The following is a 23,419-nucleotide window of genomic DNA, read 5'->3' as shown; positions in this document are numbered from 1 at the left end:
TGTGTCAAAATTTTGATAATTATATGAAGTGTTAAAATATGCTTATTTAAAAATTTCCATAAGGATGTGCTTGACTGGTGCCAGTCTGTATCCTGCTTAACTTTATTGTGAAAAGACTGATACTGAAAACATGAGTGGCATTTCATGATGACCTTTTGAGAAAGGGCTGGAAATATCATACCATCTTGACAGTACATGGTATGTTATGTAGGCACATTGCTCCATAATATTGAAAAACAACTTTTACAAAAATGAAATTATGTTCTCTTTATTACAGACATGTTTCTTCAACTGGATCAGGACATCTTTTTATATGCGAGGTAAATAAACATGCAGTGAATTCAGTTGTACTTTCATATTGACTGATTAAGAAATATTTTCAGTGTAACAGTTATTCTTAGTGTTTGGTATGTTTATGAAAAATAGAGAATTTTTTACAGTTTGAACCTTTAATGTTAGCGTGGGTCGAGGTTTCCTGTGAGAGATTTGGCTTAAAAATGAAATTCTTATGACTAATTCTTCAGCAATGACTGGCTGCTTTGTGTATGAGGTTATGTCAGGTCAATCAAAGAGGAAACTAAAGGTGGAGTTTTGCACAAGATGTTGTCCATTGCTTACAAAATGCATTGCAGAGGTAAAGAGACTTTTGAACTATAACTGGGAATGTACTTACACCAACAACGTTGTCATCATGGCTGAAGGCCTGGGTATGTTAATACTGGTGGAAGATGATCACATCAGGCAGCAATTTGTCTTTTGAAAATATAATGTAGTTTGGATGGATAACTGGGGTAATGCACAAAAACGTATACGCATAGCAACAGTTCCGACCGTGCATCATTAATACAATGATATTCAGAGTTTGGATTAAATACTTGTTTAATTTGAACTAATTTTTGTAAATCCCCATTCTTAGCAAGGTTTTACTGCTTATAACCCTTAAAACCTGTGTTAATATTGTATATGATCTAAACAGACATATTCATTGACTAGATAAGCTGTACAACTAATATCAAATAATATATTTTGTTATATTTCTACTCGCTATTTACAGTCTATATTGGTAACTCCTGTGAAAGAAAGTAGTGCTTCTAGAACTCATATGTTGGCGACAGTGTTGTAGTGTAATCAGCGCCAGTAAGTGATTGTTTTCCACAGTACAGAAGATGGTAATCAATTGCTGAAGTAGTAAATAGTACGTTGTATTAGAACTTCAGTTTTAAATGGAAGTTAAATGGAGCAAGCTTGATGTCAAACTCAGTGCTTTAACTAAGAAAACTATACATGAAATGGGATTTAAAACGATGACACCTGTACAGGTGAGGTTATGGTAGTATAGATCGTTTTGTAGGTTGTGTTTGTCCATGTGGACGTGCAAATGAGGTTATTAGAAGATGGCTTGTGGTCTTATAGATTGCGTTTGCCCATGTGGTTCATAATACCATTTCCCATATCCATTGCTCATGCCACTCCTGATGAAATCTTCACCCATGATAAAGTAGGATTTGAAGTTCTTACGACGGTAATTACGAAAATGTCGTGAAGATGACTGGCTTATGGGTTATAGCGCCGTGTAGTCTGCTAGAAGTTTACCATCGTTTCAGAGGTCCTAGCTGCTTCGATCAGGATCTGCCACTATGGATTTGACTAAGTGGTAGCCTTCTTTCTCGCACTCTGGTTTATCATAGGTTGAATCTCATCAGGAGATCAGCTGTCAAAAATATGGGAGAGATGGAGTGTCACCGCTTTTCCAAGTCTCTAAGGGGACAAGTCTGATACTAACAAAATTTATGTTTGTTCAGGCTGCATGTATTCCATTACTGCTTAAGAACAAGGATGTTGCAGTTGAAGCAGTGACAGGAAGTGGCAAAACGTTGGCATTTATTATTCCTATGTTAGAATTACTGCAAGTAAGTATGATTTCTTTATTGTTACATGTTCCTTTAATACCACATACGTTCTACAGAGATAAGTATACTTGCAAAAAAGCAGAGCAGAAATTGTCAGCCTAATGTTATGTGTGTTACATTCTAATGTAAATTTAAAATAATTTAACTTTAAGTAATGATTACATTTTCTTGTGTTAACACTTCCTTTTGCTTTATTATGTTTTCACATTTTGGTGTTTGACCAATATCAGTACTTGTAATAATTAGTATGATGACCATAATTTACATTTTAAATGATCTGAAATTTAAGTTGCAATATAATATTATTGAAGCTACATGTAGTGAAAGGAGACATGGCTTCAAATGTACTTGTTATTGTGATCGAGTTCTCTTCTCCTTCCATCTAAGTGTAAAATTTAATATTCTGTTTTCATTGACACTTCCACCATTGATTTTAAATTTAAGATGCTCTTTTTTGATTTCTTTATCAGCATCGCAGTGAAAGATTGAAACGCCATGAGGTTGGTGGTATTATAATTTCCCCGACTCGTGAGCTTGCAATTCAGACAAGTCAAGTACTGGCTCACTTCCTCCATCATAGTGATCATCTCACACAGATGCTTCTAGTAGGTGGAAACAGTGTGGCTGCTGATGTAGATTATTTCAGGGTCAAAGGAGCTAACATTCTCATTGCAACACCAGGAAGATTAGAGGATTTACTGACAAGAAATTGTGATATTAATTTACCATCTGCAGTCAAGTCATTGGTATGTATAAATTTACATATTACAGTAGTATGTAGTGGTCTTGTAGGTGGTTACAGATGTTTTGGACAAATATATTGCCTCCATCTTTAGGGTTGAAAGTGGAGGTGATGTGTTGCTTTTAAATACTGGTAACCACATACAAGTCTGTACAGCAACATATTCCAGCGGACAACAATCTACATTTTGACTGTGATGAGAAACTCATATCTCACACCTGTTACATAGTTTTCTTTGGTTGAATACACTATTGTACATAGTACATTATTTTCGTAATAATAAACCAAGTTCCAGTACCTAGTAATTAAAGGAATATGGTCAGTAATTATTTTCTTCTCATAATGGTTCTTGACTATGGAAAAAGCCTTTGAATGCTTTTATTTCTTGCATTATAGATATCATATTTTGTTTTTAATATACTAAAAACACTACTCATTTTTAAAATTCAGTTTATACTGTATTATGGTGTTGTATATATTGAAACTGAAAGTATAGGGACATTTTATATTGTTTCCTCTTCATTCTGCATGCTTCAGATGCTACAGAGATTTCTGTAATTTTCTGCCTCTCATATTACATGCCTGTACCCAAATTTTGCAGGAAAAATTACATTCAATCAGTATGGTCTTGTGCTTAGCTTAACTATTTGTGTTTTTAAAAATCTGGTAGTCTGCAACAAACTATAAGGGCTGATTTATATTGTTTCTAAATGTGAGAAATTAAATTCATTTCAATTTTTGGAGAAAGCGTATTTGAATGTGTAGTATGTGACAAGGATTTGTGTTGTAATTCAACAACAGTTCATGAAAAAGCGGTTGGTGAGTTATATTATGTTAGAGAATTTTTCTGTAAGTTAACAGTATACCACACATTGCAATTATGGAATGCATGTTTCAGGAATTACTTGTGCTGGATGAAGCAGATCGTCTCTTAGATCTTGGATTTGAAAGAACATTGACGACAATTCTCCAGTACTTGCCTCGGCAACGCAGGACAGGCTTATTCTCTGCCACTCAGGCGAAAGAACTTGAACAGTTGGTGCGAGCAGGCTTAAGAAATCCTGTCTTAGTTGCTGTTCATGAAAAATCTCAAAACAAGTAAATTTTATCATTTTAACCTAATATGCAGTGTACTATCTGATACCATTGCCAAGCTTTAAAGCTCTTTTAGTGTACTTCTATTAACAGATGTATGTTGTTAATAAAATATTACAATGATAATGAAGTGAACATTTATAAAACACAACAGAGCAGGCAATAAGGATCTTGAAGTTTAGTTATACAGAGTGATTATTCCTGCATATTCTGAGAATATTTTGACTAATTCCAAGATGCATGGTCTTAACAAACTGATGGTTACTCAGTAGGATTCAATATTCTCATGGTGGTGAGTATGAAGATGGCTGTCTTCTGGGTTGTTGTTTCATGTGGTCTCATTGTCCTGATGATAGAGGCATCAAGAACCTCTGAAACACTGGTGAATTTCTAACAGACTACACAACACTACAATCCGGAAGACCATCATCTTTCACAGTTATCTGGCTGGTCAACAAATCATATGTTTTTATGGCACCTAACTTCATTACTCTGGAAACAAATGTTCACCATTGGATCCTGTCCTGGGGCAGTGGCTTATTTTCTCAACATCTTAGCCATTTTCTTGTAAGATCCATTTTAATGTTATCCTCTCATGCACACCAATACCTGCCATGTGTTAAGATAATAATTTAGAATGTAAAATAATCTGGGTCAAGGTATGAGATTTGGCTACCATACTAAAGTACAAATAACTTTACTGTACCATGGAGTTAGTTAAGAGGGTGGTTAGTGTAATTGTTTCAAGTACATCAGAGCAGTTTGGTACATTATTCTGTAAACAGATATTGATGGGCCATTATGGAAGGTAATTAAGAAAATATATATGTTTGTAGGTCTGTCAGTACAGGACCTGATGAAACTGATATTTCTACACCATCAACTTTGGCTAATTACTACACAATATGTAAACCTGAAGAAAAGTTAGCATCTTTGGTGGGATTTTTGAAGTCACAAGGAAGCCATCAGAAATTCATGCTATTCTTCTCAACATGCGCATGTGTCGAGTATTTTGCATCTGTATTGAAAATGTAGGTATATTGTCAATGTAGAGTGAAGGTTTAAAAATATGTTAACATTTGAAGTTTATCTTATGGTCACATTCTATGAATTATTTAAGGAATTAAACCCCAGAAATTCATTACTGATTTGCATAATTATTAGTTTGTAACTTTTACTCTCCTATCTGTAAAGATGGAAGCAGTGTAGGTGTACTGGTTGTAACATTTGTTTCAGAACATTTTGTTTGAATAACAGCAGAGTCTATTTCAGAGTTTAACATCTCAGTTTCATTCTTGTAATTAATTTATAGATTGAGTTGTAGAAATGCATGTGGACTTTTTTATGGTCTTATCATTTATCATGCATACTTTTCTAACATAATTTTCATTCTATATGGGTTGACAGATGAAATCTCTCGGCTTCTTCTCTTCTGTGTTCCCACAGTTTTTCCTTTCTGAATTATTGCCATCTAATTTCCCTCTTCTTGATGTCTTCTAGTACCTGGTTGAATCATCTTGTTCTCATTTATCCCCCAGGTTGTTTCTGTTAACTTTAATTCTAGTGCCTGTAATTCTGTCTTTGGTTTTCAGATTGTTTTCTGAACTTCAAGTGTTTGCTATTCATGGAAAGATGAAAGACAAACGGTACAAAGTTTTTGACTCCTTTCGAAAGGCCACATCAGGTAAGTGAAATATTTTTGAGTGGGTACGATGTTAGGTTTTCACGGTGGTTGAGTATGAAGATGGCTATCTTCTGGGTTGTTGCGCCTTGTAGTCTGGTAGAAGTTTACTGACATTTCAGAGGTCCTTGCTGCCTGATCACTTATCACCCTGATGATGGAGGCAGCAAGGACCTATCAAACGTTGGCAAACTTCTACCAAACTACAAGGCGCAACAACCCAGAAGACAGCCATCTACTTGTTGAGTGTGTATGTGCACGCGCGCTCATGCGTGTGTGTTTGTGTTTTTTTTAAGGCTTATTTCACTAATAAGTGAGTATGTCTCTTAGTTATGGTAATTAAGCTTCTTCCTAGAAATCCAGGCAGATAGACCATGGATTTGTAAACAGCCCTTTGTTAGTGTGTTTCAATGTTTCATGTTTCTTATTTAGCATATTTCATCATTCAATTTTGTTTTTTGGCTGATGTGATAAAATGGCCTAGCATCAGAGAAGACTCTCGTTTCCAGAGCCTTATATAGTTTATTTCATATTCAGTAAAGTAACCTGATAGCTTAACTTATTTAAAGGATATTTAAAATTAAAAGATTACATCTTAACATGGTTACATGACTTACATAGTTGAAATGCATTCTATTGTCTTTGCAGGTGTGTTAATTTGTACAGATGTAATGGCTAGAGGTGTTGATATACCTGAAGTTCACTGGGTAATACAGTATGATCCACCAAGTTCAGCAGCATCATTTGTTCATCGGTGTGGTCGTACAGCAAGGATTGGCAATCAGGGATCAGCACTGGTTATACTTCTGCCAACAGAAGATGCCTATGTTGATTTTATATATCGAAATCAAAAGGTGAAACAATAACTAAATGCAACTTTTTATTAACATCTTTTGTATAAGAATATGGGACTGTGACTAACCTTGAACTTTCTGTGTGTATAGAATATCAATACAATAATATTTCCGAAGTCAGTTTGTTTTCTGTTGTCATTGTCTTTGATTAAACAGAAACAAAGACATGGGAAATATGGAATGATGATGTAGTGCCTTAAGAGCATATTTATTAACTTCTAATGGATCTAGAAGTATAGAACTTGATAAATGTGAGGGTAGCATGTTGATTATGATAATGAAAATCTAAGGAACACTCCTTTGGAAACTCATTGTTATTCTGTGGGTGTATGAGTTCGGAGGTATACCACAGGCACCAGTTGTCACTAAATCACCGGAATTGTTTATGAATTTTTGTTTATTTGTAAATATGAAATAAACCCCGCTTTTCTAATACAAATGGAAGTAAAAACACTATATTTATTTGGATAAATACATTTAAGTACATGAAGTGGGAAACATCAGACTTAATATTATCACAAACAGGCTACATTGAATTAATATTTTATGCAGGTACATCTGGTTTACATGAAAACTCCCTCTCCTGCAGTTGACACTATATCGAGTGTTCGATCACTGCAACTAAAGGATCGTGCAGTTATGGACAAAGCTATACGAGCATTTGTGTCTCATATTCAGGCATATGCAAAACATGAGTGCAATGTTATTCTCAGGCTTAAAGGTAAAGATTTTTGCATAAAAATAACTCATTCATATATATGTGTGTGTGTGTGTAAATTTTAATGTATTGTATTACTACTTATTCAGTCTTTTTGTATTTACACTGGACAAAATTTTGTGTGTTTTTGCAGTAACATCATTATACATATGCAGTATGTCTGTATCACCCTAGACTTTCTAAAAGAATCTTAAAACTTTGCATACCGTGTAGTGTATTAGAATATAAAATAAGCAAACAAACAAACAAACACACAAACAAACTATTGACACTATAAAAAAACTATGGCACTAGTGTCTTTTTTATAGTGTTAATAGTTTGTTTGTTTGCTTATTTTATTTTCTAAAAGAAACCTTAAAAATTGTTTGTGGTAGATAGACAATTCTTTGACTATTCATTGGTAAATAACATTCATTTGTCTCATAAGATAGGTGGTGAAGTAATGATTTTTGGTTCCTCTTATTACCTTTGAAGAAGATTTCATGATACAGTCAGGCTACTCTGAAAGTGATGCTTACTTTTAACTGTCAGGAGACTTTTGCTTGATCATACCATGCCACCTCATAAAACTGTTGATGGCACAAGTTACATAAATTATGTGATAAGATTCAACCTGCCCTGTGTCAGAAACAAGTATAACTGTCAGAATGTGGCTTCATTTTTATGTAGGACCATGTATCATGCAGTAGCCGTCATGATGTGGAAAGCTTGCTACAGGCATGTTTGGCACATACCCCATAAACTCTATACTTATCCCCATGTGATTATCTTTGTTTGCTTGAGTTAGGGATTCAGTTTGATAGAACTAGTTTTAATCTGATCTGCAGCCAAGCTGTAGCAAGATTGAGCACTGATTTATGAACGTTTTGTGCTGCACATGTGTGTCACCAGTGTCTGCAGTATAGTCCCTTTCTCTTCACAAATGTAAAATATTGATTTTGTTTCAGTTTGTTCAGTAATTTTTGTTTCTTTAAGTATGAAAATTTGTTAAGTGAAACTGTTAAATAAGGTTTTGCATTTTGTAATATGCAAATCTTCAAATTATTTCCATAATTAAGTGTAAAAGGTATGAAATACAGGCTGTTAACATTGCTGATATTTTATGTTAACACAAAATTAAGGTATGTTCTTATTGGTTTGAATTTATTTCCATTACGTAGGTGGAAACAGCATACATTTAAAATTTACTTTCTACTAAAATTCTATTACCTCAGGTAACAGTGTGAATTATTAGTGATGATTGTTTTCAAATAAAGTAAGACTCACTGAAGTACCAGTATTATCTGTACCTGAGAGAGTTAAAGAGACATTTTAATATTCTAACTTTACAAACAATTGTAATAGAACTGCATTTATTTTCCAGACTTGAATTTTGGCAGATTAGCCACAGGACTGGGACTTTTAAAATTACCCAAAATGCCTGAACTGAGAGGGAAAGATGTCTCTGATTTTGAAGAAGTAAAGATAGATTTAAATAGTATACCTTACAAGTAAGTTGGGATATTTTGTTAGTGATGTGAACTTAGTGTATCAAAGATTGTGATTAATTTTGCCGCTATTAATAGGGCATGATTTTTTAATTAATGAACTCATGATGAACATAATTTATTCATATTTCTTGTATGGTTTTGCTTGTGAATTTTTAAACAGCAGGTAACTGTAAAAAATATGTAACTTGTGTAGGGATTGCCAGCGAGAACGAATTCGCCAAGAAAAGCTGAAGATTTACAGAGAGACAGGAGTGTGGCCTAAGACACAGCAGGCAAGTAAGCGCATTTCCTGCAAGCAAACTGAGCCATGGTCCCTAAGCAAACAGCGCAAAATAGAACGTAAGAATAAAAGGGATACAAGGAAACTGAGAAAACAACAGCAGCAGGATTCTGGTGTGTACACGAAACACAAACGAAAAAGGAATGTATCTCAAGAGGATATAGATGAACTTGCCAAGGATATAGCGCTCATAAAGAAACTGAAGCGAAAGAAGGTGAGAATGGTGTTGGCTTGAACAATATTTTGCTGAAATAACTGTTTAAGTATGGTATGTGAAGAGCTGTTTAAGTACTGAACTAACTTTTACACTTTTGAGAGAGATCACAAGTGTTGTAGTGCTTTTTAATTTTATGCAAGAAGTATGAGTGTTAACAAATCTCAAAATTCATAGATTACAGAATTGTTTATGTGTTGGCTGTGTTATTTATTGATATGTGGTGGAAGTTTACTTATTTTTGCTCTTACCATAGTATTTAAAAGTCTTGCTTTTTAATTTGTGTGTGTGTATGACCATGAACTGCATGGATGGAGAAATATATATGATAATATTCATGAATGAATTTGGAAAAACTTGAGGAATGTGGGTATGGATGGATGTCTGGTTCTGATATTTGAGTGAGAGGTCTTCTGAATTTATCAGATGTTTTATCCAGAAAAAACTTGGTTGGTTTGTGAATATATGTAAATATAAATTATATTTATTTTTTCCCTTCAGATTTCAAAGGAACAGTTTGATGAACAGTTTGATGCCAAAAATGAAGAACGTGGGTGTGAAAGCTCTAAGTAATTACTGATGAGTTATTACACAACTTCAGAATTACTTCAGAATGGACTCTTGAACTTCTAGTGAAGTATATTTACATATATATCTATTACACTGGTGAGTGCTCCGAGTTCTAGGGTTATTAAACGTTGTGGTCTAGTGGTTAACACTCCTGCTTCTTATTCTGGAGGTTCCAGGTTCAAATCTCAGCCCAGAGATTGGCTATCCTGACTGGGGTTTTTTGTGCATTTCCTCTGTCCTTCCAGGCAAATGCCCTAATTTAGGCCATGACCACTTCCTTCCACATCCTTTCCAATTTACTATTGTCTTCTCATTCTTTCCTATATAGTCTGAGCTGCTGAAAAAAGTTTTGTTAAATAAACTACAAATAAATAAGTTCTGTAGTTAAAATTGTCCTAGAAAAGGGTTTCAAAAGTGCATTGTGAGTAATGCATCATTCTTCTTGTAATTGTGCTTTTATACTATGAAACTTGTTGAAGATGATGAGGCATGCCCTGTGGAACATTTGCAGACTTACGGGAGAAGAATTCCACTTCTAATGCTTAAAACTTTGACAAATACAGTATGTTCAGTGTCATGGTGCTGCATGAAGTGTGAACATATTTATATTGTGTTCCACTTTTCATGTTCTGTGGAGTGTGAATGTACAATAAATCTTTGCTTTACTGATGACTATCAGCTTCTGACATCTATTGGCATATACTGTTTTCTGTTTGTGTCTCTGTTTATTATCCTCGTACTTTTAATACTCTTAATACTTTTAGTGTTCCAATTCACAATTACTTCTGAAATTGTGAATGAGTTTCACATTTGGCAGGTCTCCTTGGACAAATTATCAGTTCATCACAAGGCCTCTACCTACACAGGAAAATACAAAACAAAAAGACACAGACAGACATCCATGCCTTAAGTGCGATTTAAACCCACAGTCCCAGTGTCTTAGTGAACAAGGCTCATGCCTCTGACTGTGCGGCTAATGTGACCGACTATCTTTTTCTGTTTGTCTTATCATGACATCATAAATGAAGCCAGTAAACAAAGAATGGTGGAAAATGGGCTGTACCATTGCATAAGGGGAAAGGATAAATTAAATTGTAATGATATTAGAATCTCATACCCAGGCCAGCACAAGGGTGTTTGGCACCCCTGGCACCTGCCCAGTTTGCCTAGTGGTTAAACTGTTCATGTTTTATTATGATAAAATTATGAAGGTAGCTAGTAAATTTGTTGAAAATGTGGAAAAATTTAACATTGAGGTTCACAGTAACAAACTAAGATTGCATTTACAAAGCAATTAAAAGATGGATTAAATTTGGGGAATGCTTGCTGCCATGTGATATAGAATGTTTTGCCTTCCTGCCTGCTGTTTAAAAATGTAAAGATTGAAATATACAAAACTATAGTTTTAGCTGTGTTTGAGAACAGGATGAGAATATTAAAATGGGTTTTGGGGAAATAGAATGAGATTGTGATCTATACTGATGTGTCTCAGGACAGACACCAATAGATGTCTCCTGTGGACACGGAAACGCTTTGTATTTGAATCTGACGATTGAGTATTCTGTGTACGTAATTAACACATTTTATGTCACAGAGAAGCAAAGTCGTTAGCCAGGGAAATACTCTGTGCGGTGGTCATTTGTGAACATATTAGACTGTGATAATGTGGTACACGTGCTTGATTCAGCATACCTTCGGATTGTATGTGACTGGTGATTTTTAGCGGACATTCAGTTTTAGGCAGTAAATCTGTGATCAATATTCAATGGGCAGGAAGGCCAAATTTTCTCTGGACACAAAAGTGAAGAAGGGCCCAGGTCGGAAAGCAAAGAAGCAAGGGGAACCAGAAATCCCCAATCATCTTACTGGTGAGATACGATAGATGAGAATAATTTCTTTTTCTTAGTTACTTCGGAAGAGTTACGACCGATTTCTTTAAAGTTATAGGAGTATTATGGATTTTGTTATTCATGAATGGTCTATTTTCCGAATTTGATAATTTCATCCTTTGTAATACGTCATCAAAATGTGCATGCTTTCTTGCGTGCATGGTTCATCACTGAGTGAGTGAATTAGGCAATAGTATCACTGGAAACCTTGTTTGTATTTTATATTCAATTTGTATTTTGGGCATATGAATTTAGTATGACAGGAAATATACAGTATATATATATATATATATATATATATATATATATATATAAAGAAATAATAAAGTGAGGTTACATTTTTACAAATGTTTATACTGTTGTTGTACAGATGGAGGAAAAATAGAAAAGCCATTGTCACGTAGACAAAAACAGCGTGCATTGAAGAGAGCAAAGAAACATGCAGATTTAGCAGAGAAAAGGAAATTGGCAAGGAAGTCAGTAAAACAGCAGTCAATTATTAAAGAACCAGGTAAGAAGTTTTTTTGTGATCTGTAGGTAGCATCCTTTTATTTAGTAGGTACCAGTGACACTTCCAATGGCAGTGAAGTGGGTGAAGCATGTAGCAAATGCCATTTATCTCCTAATAGCAATGTTTAAGAATTCATGGAGATTTACATCAACAGACCTGTGTATCATAATGGATTATTGCTTAAAGTGTTTAAGTTTTTAGTCCTTGATGAGAAGTGAAGAAAACAGTAGTTTTTTCACATTCTTCTCATTAATCATCCTTTTTCTCTCCTTATTTGTCACCATTGTGTTTGTTGTCAAATGATGGCAGCTGCTGGGACATCATACATTGTATTTGCTGAATATTCTTTGCTCTGTAATAATCATGTTGTACATTAGGTTAGTGATGATCTTCAGAAGTCTACTGTCTTCCTACATTTGCTCTACTTCATCTGAATTAAATACGTCAGTCCTGCCTTTATGTTGATGTTATGACATTCATGACATATTAATCACTCAGTCTGTAATTTAAATCAGGTGTTAAAAACATGGATAAGAGTGCAGTAATTTTATGCTAATATATGCTTATGATCTTTTTAGGAGTTTTAAATTACAGTTATTCTCTATAGGTTTGTTTAATGATGCTGTGTCAACTGCAAACTTTATGCAATGTGAAATGAGAAATGATAGGATAATTGAAATTTTGAAATTGATAATGATGTGCAAGAATGTAGCTATGTCATACACTGTGCCATCATTTGCCTTTAGGAACTGAGGGAAACCAGAAAGAAACATCTCAGAATAGTACCTCCTTTTTTTGTGAGCATTCAAATTGATGACCTGCAGAATACAAAGAAAAGTGTGCAATATAGCAAAAGTATAAATGCATGTGTTTTTATTTCAGAAGTTTCCTGTGACTCTAATGTTGATAGTGAGGAGGAGTTTGATCATGAGTCCACAGGATTCACTGATGGCAATCAGTCCTGGCTTAAGCCAGTCACCAGGAAGAAAGGGAAACAACTTCTGGAGTCTGATGGGGAAGAAAATCATTCACATTCAGAAGCAAGTGTTGAAGGTGAAGGGGATCAATCTGATCAGGAGCAGATGACTTTAGATGAGGATGAAGATTACAAAGTAAGAAATTAATGAACGTTGTAAGATTCTACTTAATTATCCACTTATTGGCCTATAGACCCCATGGTAATTTCACCTCTGAATGGTTTAGTTGTAAAAGTGTGGCAAAATTGGCTTAGGAATGGCAGTAGCAAGTTAAAATTACATTCATGAAGAAATTAATTGCCGATTAAATTCAGGGAATGTTTGTTACCTTTCATTTCATAATCAATCTCTCTGACTTTTATTAAAAACATAAAGATTAAAATATACAAAACTGTAATTTTACCTATTGTTTTGTTGGTCTTGGGATGAAGTCTTTTCAACAGGAACACATGTCATTGTCAAGTACAGCTGAACTCATTTTAGAAAATTTTAAAACATGAGAACAGTGAGTGTGATTGTTAAAAAAATGCTGTTATAAGGTGTTGGAAATGTGACATGTTGAACTTGCTAGGTGGAAACACTGGATGACCTGAACCAGAATGATGATGTTGAAAGTGGTGAAGAAAGTAATAATAATGATGAATGTGATGCTGCGGACTCTGATGATGAAGTGAGTGACCAACAAGAAAGTGATAATAATAACAGCAGTAATGAGAGTGGTGGCATTGATAATGATGATGACCTGCTACCTGTTGAGAGGGCAGCCAAGAAACTCCGAATAAAACAAAAGCAGGATGAGTAAGTAATTAAAATTTTAAATTGGTAATGATGATTATGTACAGTCGATATTGAATGTTTTTGTGTTCTTGAAGCCTTTCAAATGGATAAGAAAATTATGCTTTATATAGATATTTTTATGGGTTATGTTTAAAAAACAGTATTGGAGGTTATTATCAGGAAAAAAGTAATAAATTATTTCATTTTTTAACTTCTCTGTCCACATATACAGACACGTGTACTTACTACTTGTTTCTGTTAACTCTCATATATGGTGAGTAAGCGTGTCTGTGTAGCCATGTTGGTAAGACAGTTGTATTGTAAATCTTAGGAGATTTATTGTGTTTGTACGCATTGAATCAACAAGAAGACAAATTATTGCTCAAATGCAGTTAGGCACTGATCAGACTTACAAACTACAGTCTGTGACACATACAAATCCTAATCCAAACTTTGGGACTTAAAAATTAAATGAATAACCAATCTCAAAGAATATTAGTTGTAAGTATGGATAACATGTGGAGACCGATTTCAAATGTGTGATCTTTGTGGTTCTATTTCAACACACATACCAACTGGTTATGAATACTGTTGAAATTGTCTTTTTGAGTTAAATGCAATATGTATTAAGGCATGGTACTTTTGCCAATCTCATATTTTATAACTTGATTTAGAAGAAAGGAGACAGTTTAGAAACATTCAAGGTACATGCATTATGTGTTATTGTATGTGATGTTTGGAATTTAGCAGCTTTATATTATATTTCTAAACCATTCCAAATTTTTTGTTTTATAATGTTGACATCAGTGAAGAGATAGATGTTCGATGAAGATTGTTGTATGTCCACGTATAGTGTCCCATAGTGTGGACTGAAACATTAACTGGCTTTGACAGAAACAACCTGATATTTAAAAAGTGACAAATTTTAATTTTTGTGAACAAAACACTTTTTTAATTATGCAAACTTTTCATATTGATGGACTTCATTGTTTGCTTTTGCTAGTATTTATAGGTTTGTTTAATCACATATGCTGAGGTTAGTTAGTATGTGATGTATGTGGAGGAAACAGGAAATCACACAGTATTTCTGTTGAGAAACATCTTAGAAAAATCAGCTTGGTAGTCCAAGCATGAATGGGAGTACAATGACATATGTTGTGAGGATATGAAGTGACTAAAATCAGTTATGGACTTAATAGTGACAATGTTTTGTTTTTTTGTAGGAAGTTTGCTGAAGAAGAACTCAAGATGAATGTAGCTGACAAGGACGTGTTTACATTCCCTTCAGAAAGTGAACCGGAAGAACCAGTAGGTCTTCAAGAGGTTCAAAGGAGAATAAGAGATGTAGTAGCAGTGTTGTCAGATTTTAAAAAACTTCGGGCAGAGGACAGGTATGCATTGTTTGACACTGAGTGGTTTAGAACTTTACTAGAGTCGCATTGAAAATACCAGTGACATGTTATGTCTGACAGTGATTCTGATGTTTGTGTATAGCAATGGGCAAAATTTGTGATTTAGCTGTTTTTGGTAAAACTGTCCTTGAGATTCCATTTATTTTATGGTCCCAGTGTTTTGTTTGCTTCTCAAAAATATGAAGAATAAGACTGTTAGAACAGACTCAACATTACATTTTTAGTCAAATTGAAAAAGAATTCAGACATTTTACGGCAAGTTTATGGATAAGAAACATTGCCTAGAACATAGGTTTTTGTGTGGGTTAAATAATTTCAGACACATTTTCTCACTAATGTGAGTAGTGACTGCCTTTGTGGGCTACATGGGTAGTACTAGGTAAGAGCTGTACGCAGGGTTAGTAGTAGAAAGTACTTGAGTTGAAGGAACCCTTTCCAAAGGAAGAAAACCATGATCACCCATGTTAGGGGTAAATGTAAAATACCTATCAGCCTGAAGTCTGAATAGGTTACTAGCCTGTATGTGAAGTGAGTGAATGACTTCTAAGTAAGTGGTAAATTGAATATTGTATTATGCTAGTCTACAAGCATTGTTTGGTTTTGTCCAGTCCTTTACTCTTACGTAGAAGGTAGTTAACATCAGTTTGAATGGAAATAATATATATTAACTGTATTTACTTAATTTGTTCTGAAGGTCCCGCTCTGAATACATTGAGTTACTTCAGAAAGACTTGTGTACATACTATAGTTACAATAGATTCTTGATGGAGCGCTTGATGCAGCTATTTCCATTATCTGAGCTGCTGGAATTCCTTGAAGCTAGTGAAGTCCAGCGACCACTCACCATCCGAGCAAACAGTCTGAAAACCCGAAGGAGAGATCTTGCACAGGTACAGAATAGGTATATTGAAACACATTACTATCAGTAATGAAAATGTATAATGTCTGAAATTTAACGTACAAATACTTTGTTTTAATATGGGATGAAATTTATCCTAAATTTCAAAGCTCACAGACATTTCCTTCTTAAAAATTATCTTCTTAGGTTGTGCTTCATTCATGGTTACATAATGTAGTTTTATTGATGTCAGTGACTTAAGAAATGATGCAGTGTTAAAACAGAATATCAAGGTACCAAAATAACACACACTTTTTAATCATCCTCTTTATAGAATTGATGTATTTACTTATATTCCATAAGCTCCTGAATAAATCTAAACATGACATTTCCTCAGCAGAAAATATGCTCTGGTATAACATCTGAAATGTATGTTTATATGAAACTGAAAATAAGAAAGAACACACTATATTACTGTACGTTGATTATTGTTCACCATAATTTTTAGTTATTCCATTTGTTATAAGCTCTGTTGATACACATTCTACCATTAGAATATATCCTTTGCTTCACATTTCTCATGTTATGTGAAAGTTGCTGTAGAACTGGGTTTGTGTTTCTAAGTACAGATTTTTCAATAATGTGACAAGTTAAATGCCTTCAAATTATTACCTTTTTGTTCAAATATGTGCATCTGACATTCTTCACTTCTTTCATACAGTTATATAAACCTCCACCTTTATAATTTTTGCTGTTCAGACTTTAATTCCTAGGTTAATGGTTTAGCGGTATGTTTGTGTGTTTGTATGTTACATTGCGTATGACCTACAACGCATGGACAATAAATTTTAGTATATTGACGTAAATACGTCTATAAGGAAGGGTCATTCGGCAAAAAAGTGTAACAAGTGTACCTAGGGAACGTCATGTTTACTCGGAATTGTTGTTACCTAGGTAACATCATCTGTTTACTCAGCATTATTGTTACCTAGGAAACCTCATCTGTTTACTCAGCATTGTTACCTAGGAAACATCAACTGTTTACTCGGCATTATTGTTACCTAGGAAACGTCATCTGTTTACTCGGCGTTATTGTTACCTAGGAAACATCATCTGTTTACTCAGCATTATTGTTACCTAGGAAACATCATCTGTTTACTTAGCATTGTTGTTACTTAGGAAACGTTACATTACATTAAAATACATTACTTTACATTACATTCATCTACCACAGACCCATCTTAAGCGTAACTAATTCGTTAAGCATTCAAGCATTCTTGTTACCTAGGAAACGTCATCTGTTTACTCGGCATTATTGTTATCTAGGAAATGTCATCTGTTTACTTAGCATTGTTGTTACTTAGGAAACGTTACATTAAAATACATTAATTTACATTACATTCAGCTACCACGGACCCATCTTAAGCGTAACTAATTCAAGTTGATTAAGCAATGTCTTAATCAAACTTATCTCAATTGTAAAGCATGTATAAAGGAAATGTTTAGAATAAAGCCTATATATAAACTTCCTTTCCGTATAGACGTATTTACGTCAAATTCTCCGGAACCGTGGTTCCACTGTCAACTTTTTTGAACTTGCTTTTCAGGCTCTTATAAACAGGGGTGTGAATTTGGATCCAGTTGGCAAATGGACTAAAGTTGGTTTGGTTATTTATTCATCAGCAGTCCCTATTGGTGCCACACCAGAGTACCTTGCTGGTCATTATATAATTCAAGGTGCAGCAAGCTTGCTACCAGTCATGGCCCTTGCGCCACAAGAGAATGAGAGAATTCTGGATGTGTGTGCAGCACCAGGAGGAAAATCATCACACATTGGTGTGTATATTTGTACATGGTCTGAGGGCTCATATTTGTGTCGTCTTACACCCCTACCAAAAACTGGTTCCATGTTGCTTAACCTGGGCAGTGATCCTGTATCTGTTGGATACTTTTTGTCTTCATGTCTTGAAGCTTGAAAAATCCATATGGTTGAGTTTCCTGCTTGGCTAAGTTTGAATCTTTCTTACTTATTTATGTAATATATGTGTGTGTATTACGGGTAGACATATTTGTGTCACTTCCTTGACAGTTTGGTCAATTTAACCTGATGTAATAGGTAGTACCCTGGAATTCACTGCTTGTTTCTGCCACTACAAATTTTACTGGACGGTACAAGCGTGAATATCGAGTGTTTTCCTTACATCTTGCCTCTGTGGATTGACTTATCTGCCCTACTTTACACATTCACATGGTATGCTGTAGACTTCGGAGACTCAGTCTTAAGTAATCTTTAACTAGTCTTAGCATAGGGATTTTAAAGCTTAGTGACAGACATGAAGGTGAAGGTTAGTTGACAGACAGAAGGTCTTTCTTCAGGCTGAAGAACAGGGAACCGGTTTAAGATAGGGATGGCAGACTGCATGAATGTGACTCAGTCCTCCAGTTGCTCTGCACACCAATGTGGAAGAGGCAACACATGGATAGACACATTTATATATGTATATAAGTGGCTTACAGTCACCCTAAATTGATGCTGATGATGGAGACAGAGCCAATCTCTGAAACAGTTTTTAACTCAACTTTTACATGACTGATTGCTCAAGAGTTCATTTTACATGTTTTAATCTTACTTTTATGAACTTCTGTAAGAAATAAAATATAGCAGTGCATTCTTTATGTATTTATTTATTTATTTTTAAAATGGATATTCACAAAGTATTACAGCCTTTGAAGGTACATGTATATCACCAAATGTGTGTAGACTGCTTGATGGTATTTAGATAGTTGAATTCAAGGAAGGTTTTGGTAGTATACAGTTGTTTTGCTTGCTTACAGCTGCAGTGATGAAAAATACTGGTGTATTGTTTGCAAATGATGTAAATGAGGACAGAATCAAGGCAGTTGTTGGGAATTTTCATCGCCTTGGCATTGTCAATTCAGTTATATCTTCTTATGATGGTCGAAAGTTTTCTACAGTAAGTCTTTGAAGCTTAATCTACTTCTAGTTTGTATATTGGATAAATGATATGGACACAAGGTCATTGTGATGGAACTGGTTTGTCCTTCTCTGCACTTTGCAGTAACACTTTGTGGAAAGTGTGCTGTTGATAAAAAAGTTAATAACTTTTTACATATAACTACAGAAATCAGACATTTATTGCATATGGAAATATTTTGTCCATTGCAGGTGATGAAAGGGTTTGATAGAGTCCTTCTTGATGCCCCATGTTCTGGGACAGGGGTAGTTGCCAAAGATCCCAGTGTGAAGACCAGTAAAGATGAGACAGATGTCACACGCTGTTTTACCCTTCAGCGTCAGTTGCTGTTAGAAGCCATAGATTGCCTGAAAGCCAATTCATCAACTGGTGGTTATCTTGTATATTCCACTTGTTCTGTATTGGTAAGTATAGTAGTCAAAGGATTTTGCTGTAATTGGCTATTGGTTAGACCATTAAATTTTTACAGAAGGTGTAAATATTGCGAGTGCTTTGACATGTAGTGAACAAAACATTTAAATTAATTATGTTTTTTATGGCTAAGTACTAACTTCTGGGAAAGCAGACCTGATAGGAAGGGCTTTGCTATATACAAGCATATGTTTATTTCATAGTATCTGCCAAAATACTGCAAATAGTTTAGGGCAGGGGTTCTCATCCTTTCTCACTGGCATACCACTAATTCTAATTCAACACCCTAAATGTACCACTAACCAAATACGTTCAAGGAAAACTTAAACTTAATATTATCTTTTGATTTTCTTACTTAGTTTGTGTACCACTGAACATTGGCTTGCATACCACCAGTGGTGTGTGCTTAAATCTATTAACCAAAAAATGCATGTTGGAGGAATTTTCTGTGATTTAGCAAAAGCTTTTGACTGTGTAATTCATGAAATTTTGTTGGCTAAATTGCATTTTTATGGCATTTAAGGAATAGCAGCGCAATGGTTCAGATCCTATTTAACAGATAGAAAACAAAAGGTCGAAGTAAAAGCACCTAAAAACAAACAAATTTTTTTCTCAAACTGGGGAACAATAAAACATGGAGTTCCCCAAGGGTCAATTTTAGGGCCCTTGCTTTTTATAATATACATAAATGACCTTCCTCCAACAATAAAAAACAATAAATACTTTAACAGAACCCATAATATTTGCTGATGACACAAGTGTCATAATTTCTAATAAAAATTTTGATGTTTTCTGTTCAACATCAAACATAGTTCTGTCTCATATGAGTAAATGGTTTACTGCTATCAAGCTGGCCCTAAATCTAGATAAAACGAATATAATAAAATTTATAACAAATAACTCACCACAGCTTGCTTTAAGTATTGGTTATAATGGGAAGTATATAAGTATAAGTCAATAAACACAAAATTCTTGGCTTTGCAAATTGATAATCACCTAAATTGGACAAATCATATTGATAAACTGGTACCTAAGTTAAGTGGCTCATGTTATGCAGTTGGATCTCTGTTGCATGTCAGCAACACTGACACACTCAGATCAGTATATTTTGCCTATTTTCACTCTTTAATGAAGTATGGAATAATTCTTTGGGGAAATTCATCAAACAGTAAAAAATATTCACTTTACAAAAGGAAATTATTAGATTATTGGCTGGTGTAAAGCCTAGGAATTCATGTAGAAGTCTATTTAAGAGATTAGAGATCTTAGCTCTACCTTGTGAATACATATTCTCGTTAATGAACTTTATTGTAAATAACCAACAACTCTTTCAAACTAATTCTGCTGTACACAGTGTCAACACAAGCAATAAAAATCAGCTTCATAGACCAATTGCCAACCTCTCATGCTTTCAGAAGAGTGCATATTACGCAGGAATCAAAATTTTCAACAGTCTACCATCAAATCTCACAAGTCTTGTAAATAAGAAGGAGCAATTTAAGGTAGCATTGAAAAGATACTTAATTACACACTCCTTTTACTCTGTCAATGAATTTATGTTGTTTACAAATAAGTGATAAATTTTTCTTGTGTGTAATGGGTAGATCTATTTGTAGCTTATCATTTCTCTAGGTGAATACTTTGTTTTGTATTATGTGAAATTTATATAATAGTACGAATTGTACTTTTTAATATGTATTGTATTATTATTATTATTATTATTATTTTTATTATGACTTTTTCCACATCCTATCGTCATCTGACTGTCTTATGGATCCATGGAATGTAAATAAATTATTATTATTATTATTATTATTATATAGGTTTGTCTAGTGGTACATTTACTGTGTTGAATCAGAATTAGTGCTACACCAGCAAAAAAGGTGAGAACCTGTAGTTTAATCCATAACATTGTAATATTACTGTATGTAATGTTTTGTACATTTTCAGCCAGAAGAAAATGAATGGGTAATTGATTATGCTTTGAAGAAGAGAGATGTTAAACTAGTACCAACAGGTCTAGATTTTGGTACAGAGGGTTTCACAAATTACAGACACCACAGGCAAGTGTTAATAACATAAATTTGCTTTATTGTTATGAGAAATTCTAATGTTACTTCATAAAGAAGCAAACATTTATATTGTGTTATAGTTGGGCCAGCATTGTTATTTTCAGTTTCAGTGTATGTACGTAGTGGTTCTGAAATTTCTTAGGTCTGCAGACCACTTCAGTGTTGAACAAAGATCCTTATTGGATTTCATTAAATACAGGGTGATTCAAAAAGGACTTTACAACTTTGAAAGTGTATAGAAATTTATTCAGAAGGCTTACAGAATCGGTTGAGGTGTCATTTTGTAGCAAAACAAATCAAGTTTTACCTCAAACAGTCATTTTGGTTCAATGTGATTGTCATTGGTGATACTGCAGACATCCCACCTGAAATCAATTTCTTGCCAAACACGATGCAGCATATCCGGTGTCACTTCTGGAATTGCGGCGGTGATTCGAGCTTTAAGCTCAGTTAGATTAGCAGGTAAGGGTGGAACATACACACGATCTTTAATGAAACCCCCATAAGAAAAAATCGAGAGGTGTCAAATCTGTAGAACAAGGTGGCCATGCTATCGACCCTGTTCGACCAATCCACCGACCTGGGAAACAGTTATTGAGGAAATCCCGGTCTTCTGTGAGGTGGTGCGCCATCTTGCTGGAAGTGAATGCGTCCTTTTTGGTCATCTTCGTCTAACTGTGGTATGAGAAAATTTTTGAGCCATTTTCAAATTCACTGCCGCTTGCGCTCGCAGTGACGGAATTCGGTACTACAGCACGTGAGACAAAACTTAATTTGTTTTGCTACAAAATGACACCTCAACTGATTCTGTAAGGCTTCTGAATAAATTTCTATACACTTTCAAAGTTGTAAAGTCCTTTTTGAATCACCTTATATAATTGTGTTCACTTGATGAGAACATGGATTTTTTAACATTAAAATTTGATAAGGTTTTTGTCCTTCCCATCCTCTTGTTTGCATATTGTCTTATATGTAAGTTTTTACTTCAGACTTGATATCTTGTTTTCCCTTTCTTCCACCAGAAGAATACACAGATTTTCACATATTGGTAGGTTAATAATAATAAAAAAAGCAGCAGTAGCAGCAACAGCTTCTTTTATTCAAGAAATTCAGTGAAAAAATATTTGTCATGGACTTTCAGAAAATTGTGGTCCACAGATATCATTTTGTGCTTAAATTCTTTTATGGAATCTGTCTGAGTCTCTTGTAAAGCAGAGTGAAGCTCTGAATTATAAAACTTGGTAATAGCATTTACAAATTATTTATGTTTTCTAAATGTATTATATTTAATCATATCTTTAATTTCAGGTTCCATCCGACAATGAAGCTAACCCGAAGATTTTATCCCCACACTCACAATATGGATGGTTTCTTTGTTGCAAAGTTGAAGAAGTTTTCCAATAATATTCGGGAGGCCAATGTTGAGAAAGTAGAAACAAGTGATACCTAAACAGAAACTAGAATCTGCAACAGTTCATAATATAATGGTATACTAACCAAAGTACTAATTCTTTGACCAGGTTTTTCAGACATAATGTAATTTGTTTTTTAATGACATTTATTTAATAAATTCTCAATTGTCAAGCATCAGTCACACTCATTTATACCGAGAAATTTTTCTGGGCCGAATTGATGTGTGATTTCCCAAATGAACACAAACTCTTGTATTATAGATGGTACATAAAGTTGTGATCTTAATATGTTTACTGTTTTCCTTACCTTCTATTACGGCCCATGTAATCTGTAACTCGTGTTCCACCATCGCAAAAGTAATGCCTAAATCTATTCTAGTTAGTAACAGCATAATGTAGTATTTCGTATTACATTATAGTACTGATGTTGTACAAACTGCCGTGGAATGACAATAAATTGCATAACATTAGTGAGTTGTGAATGGGAAGGAGAGTGTTTAAATTCAGTAGTAGTATTCGTAGTAGTAGACGTTCTTGCCGATCGAATTCTTCGCGCAGGCTCAGCGCCAG

General features: G+C 34.4%; 2 protein-coding genes and 1 long non-coding RNA gene across 6 annotated transcripts; 2 read left to right on the top strand and 1 right to left on the bottom strand.

Annotated features, from left to right (window-relative positions):
* The first annotated feature begins 473 nt into the window (after positions 1 to 473).
* On the top strand, positions 474 to 10,226 carry LOC110836468 (ATP-dependent RNA helicase DDX55). 2 transcript variants are annotated; one of them, XM_022077658.2, is made up of 11 exons: positions 474 to 634; positions 1,803 to 1,910; positions 2,381 to 2,656; positions 3,551 to 3,750; positions 4,584 to 4,778; positions 5,340 to 5,431; positions 6,077 to 6,282; positions 6,835 to 7,003; positions 8,364 to 8,490; positions 8,684 to 8,984; positions 9,486 to 10,226. In XM_022077658.2, exons 1-11 carry the CDS (start codon positions 509 to 511, stop codon positions 9,555 to 9,557), a joined length of 1,872 nt encoding a protein of 623 aa, XP_021933350.1. In that variant the 5' UTR covers positions 474 to 508; the 3' UTR covers positions 9,558 to 10,226. The 2 variants fall into 2 exon arrangements, with proteins under 2 accessions (XP_021933350.1, XP_021933351.1); XM_022077659.2 differs by lacking the exon at positions 474 to 634 and adding an exon at positions 1,112 to 1,319.
* LOC110836474 (uncharacterized) lies at positions 6,139 to 16,898 on the bottom strand. 3 transcript variants are annotated; one of them, XR_002545312.2, is made up of 5 exons: positions 16,631 to 16,898; positions 15,799 to 15,980; positions 12,741 to 12,772; positions 12,111 to 12,306; positions 6,160 to 6,234 (listed from the first exon to the last, which is right to left on the bottom strand). It is a non-coding gene; the product is annotated as an uncharacterized LOC110836474 (long non-coding RNA). The 3 variants fall into 3 exon arrangements; XR_002545311.2 differs by lacking the exon at positions 12,741 to 12,772; XR_002545310.2 differs by lacking the exons at positions 12,111 to 12,306; positions 12,741 to 12,772 and having other exon boundaries at positions 6,139 to 6,234.
* Positions 11,157 to 23,135, top strand: LOC110836467 (28S rRNA (cytosine-C(5))-methyltransferase). Its single transcript, XM_022077656.2, has 11 exons — positions 11,157 to 11,422; positions 11,814 to 11,954; positions 12,837 to 13,066; positions 13,503 to 13,729; positions 14,932 to 15,099; positions 15,815 to 16,010; positions 17,566 to 17,794; positions 18,794 to 18,933; positions 19,146 to 19,358; positions 21,316 to 21,428; positions 22,746 to 23,135. The coding sequence occupies exons 1-11, from the start codon at positions 11,320 to 11,322 to the stop codon at positions 22,885 to 22,887; spliced, it is 1,902 nt and encodes a 633-aa protein (XP_021933348.1). The 5' UTR covers positions 11,157 to 11,319; the 3' UTR covers positions 22,888 to 23,135.
* The last annotated feature ends 284 nt before the right edge of the window (positions 23,136 to 23,419 follow it).

Source organism: Zootermopsis nevadensis, unplaced genomic scaffold (genome assembly GCF_977971745.1).
Source record: "Zootermopsis nevadensis isolate Lab colony 2312 unplaced genomic scaffold, Znev_1.0 Znev_ptg000027l, whole genome shotgun sequence".
Lineage (NCBI taxonomy): Eukaryota > Metazoa > Arthropoda > Insecta > Blattodea > Termopsidae > Zootermopsis > Zootermopsis nevadensis.
The sequence above is the reverse complement of the archived record's forward strand: the minus strand, read 5'-3'. Positions and strand labels throughout refer to the sequence as shown.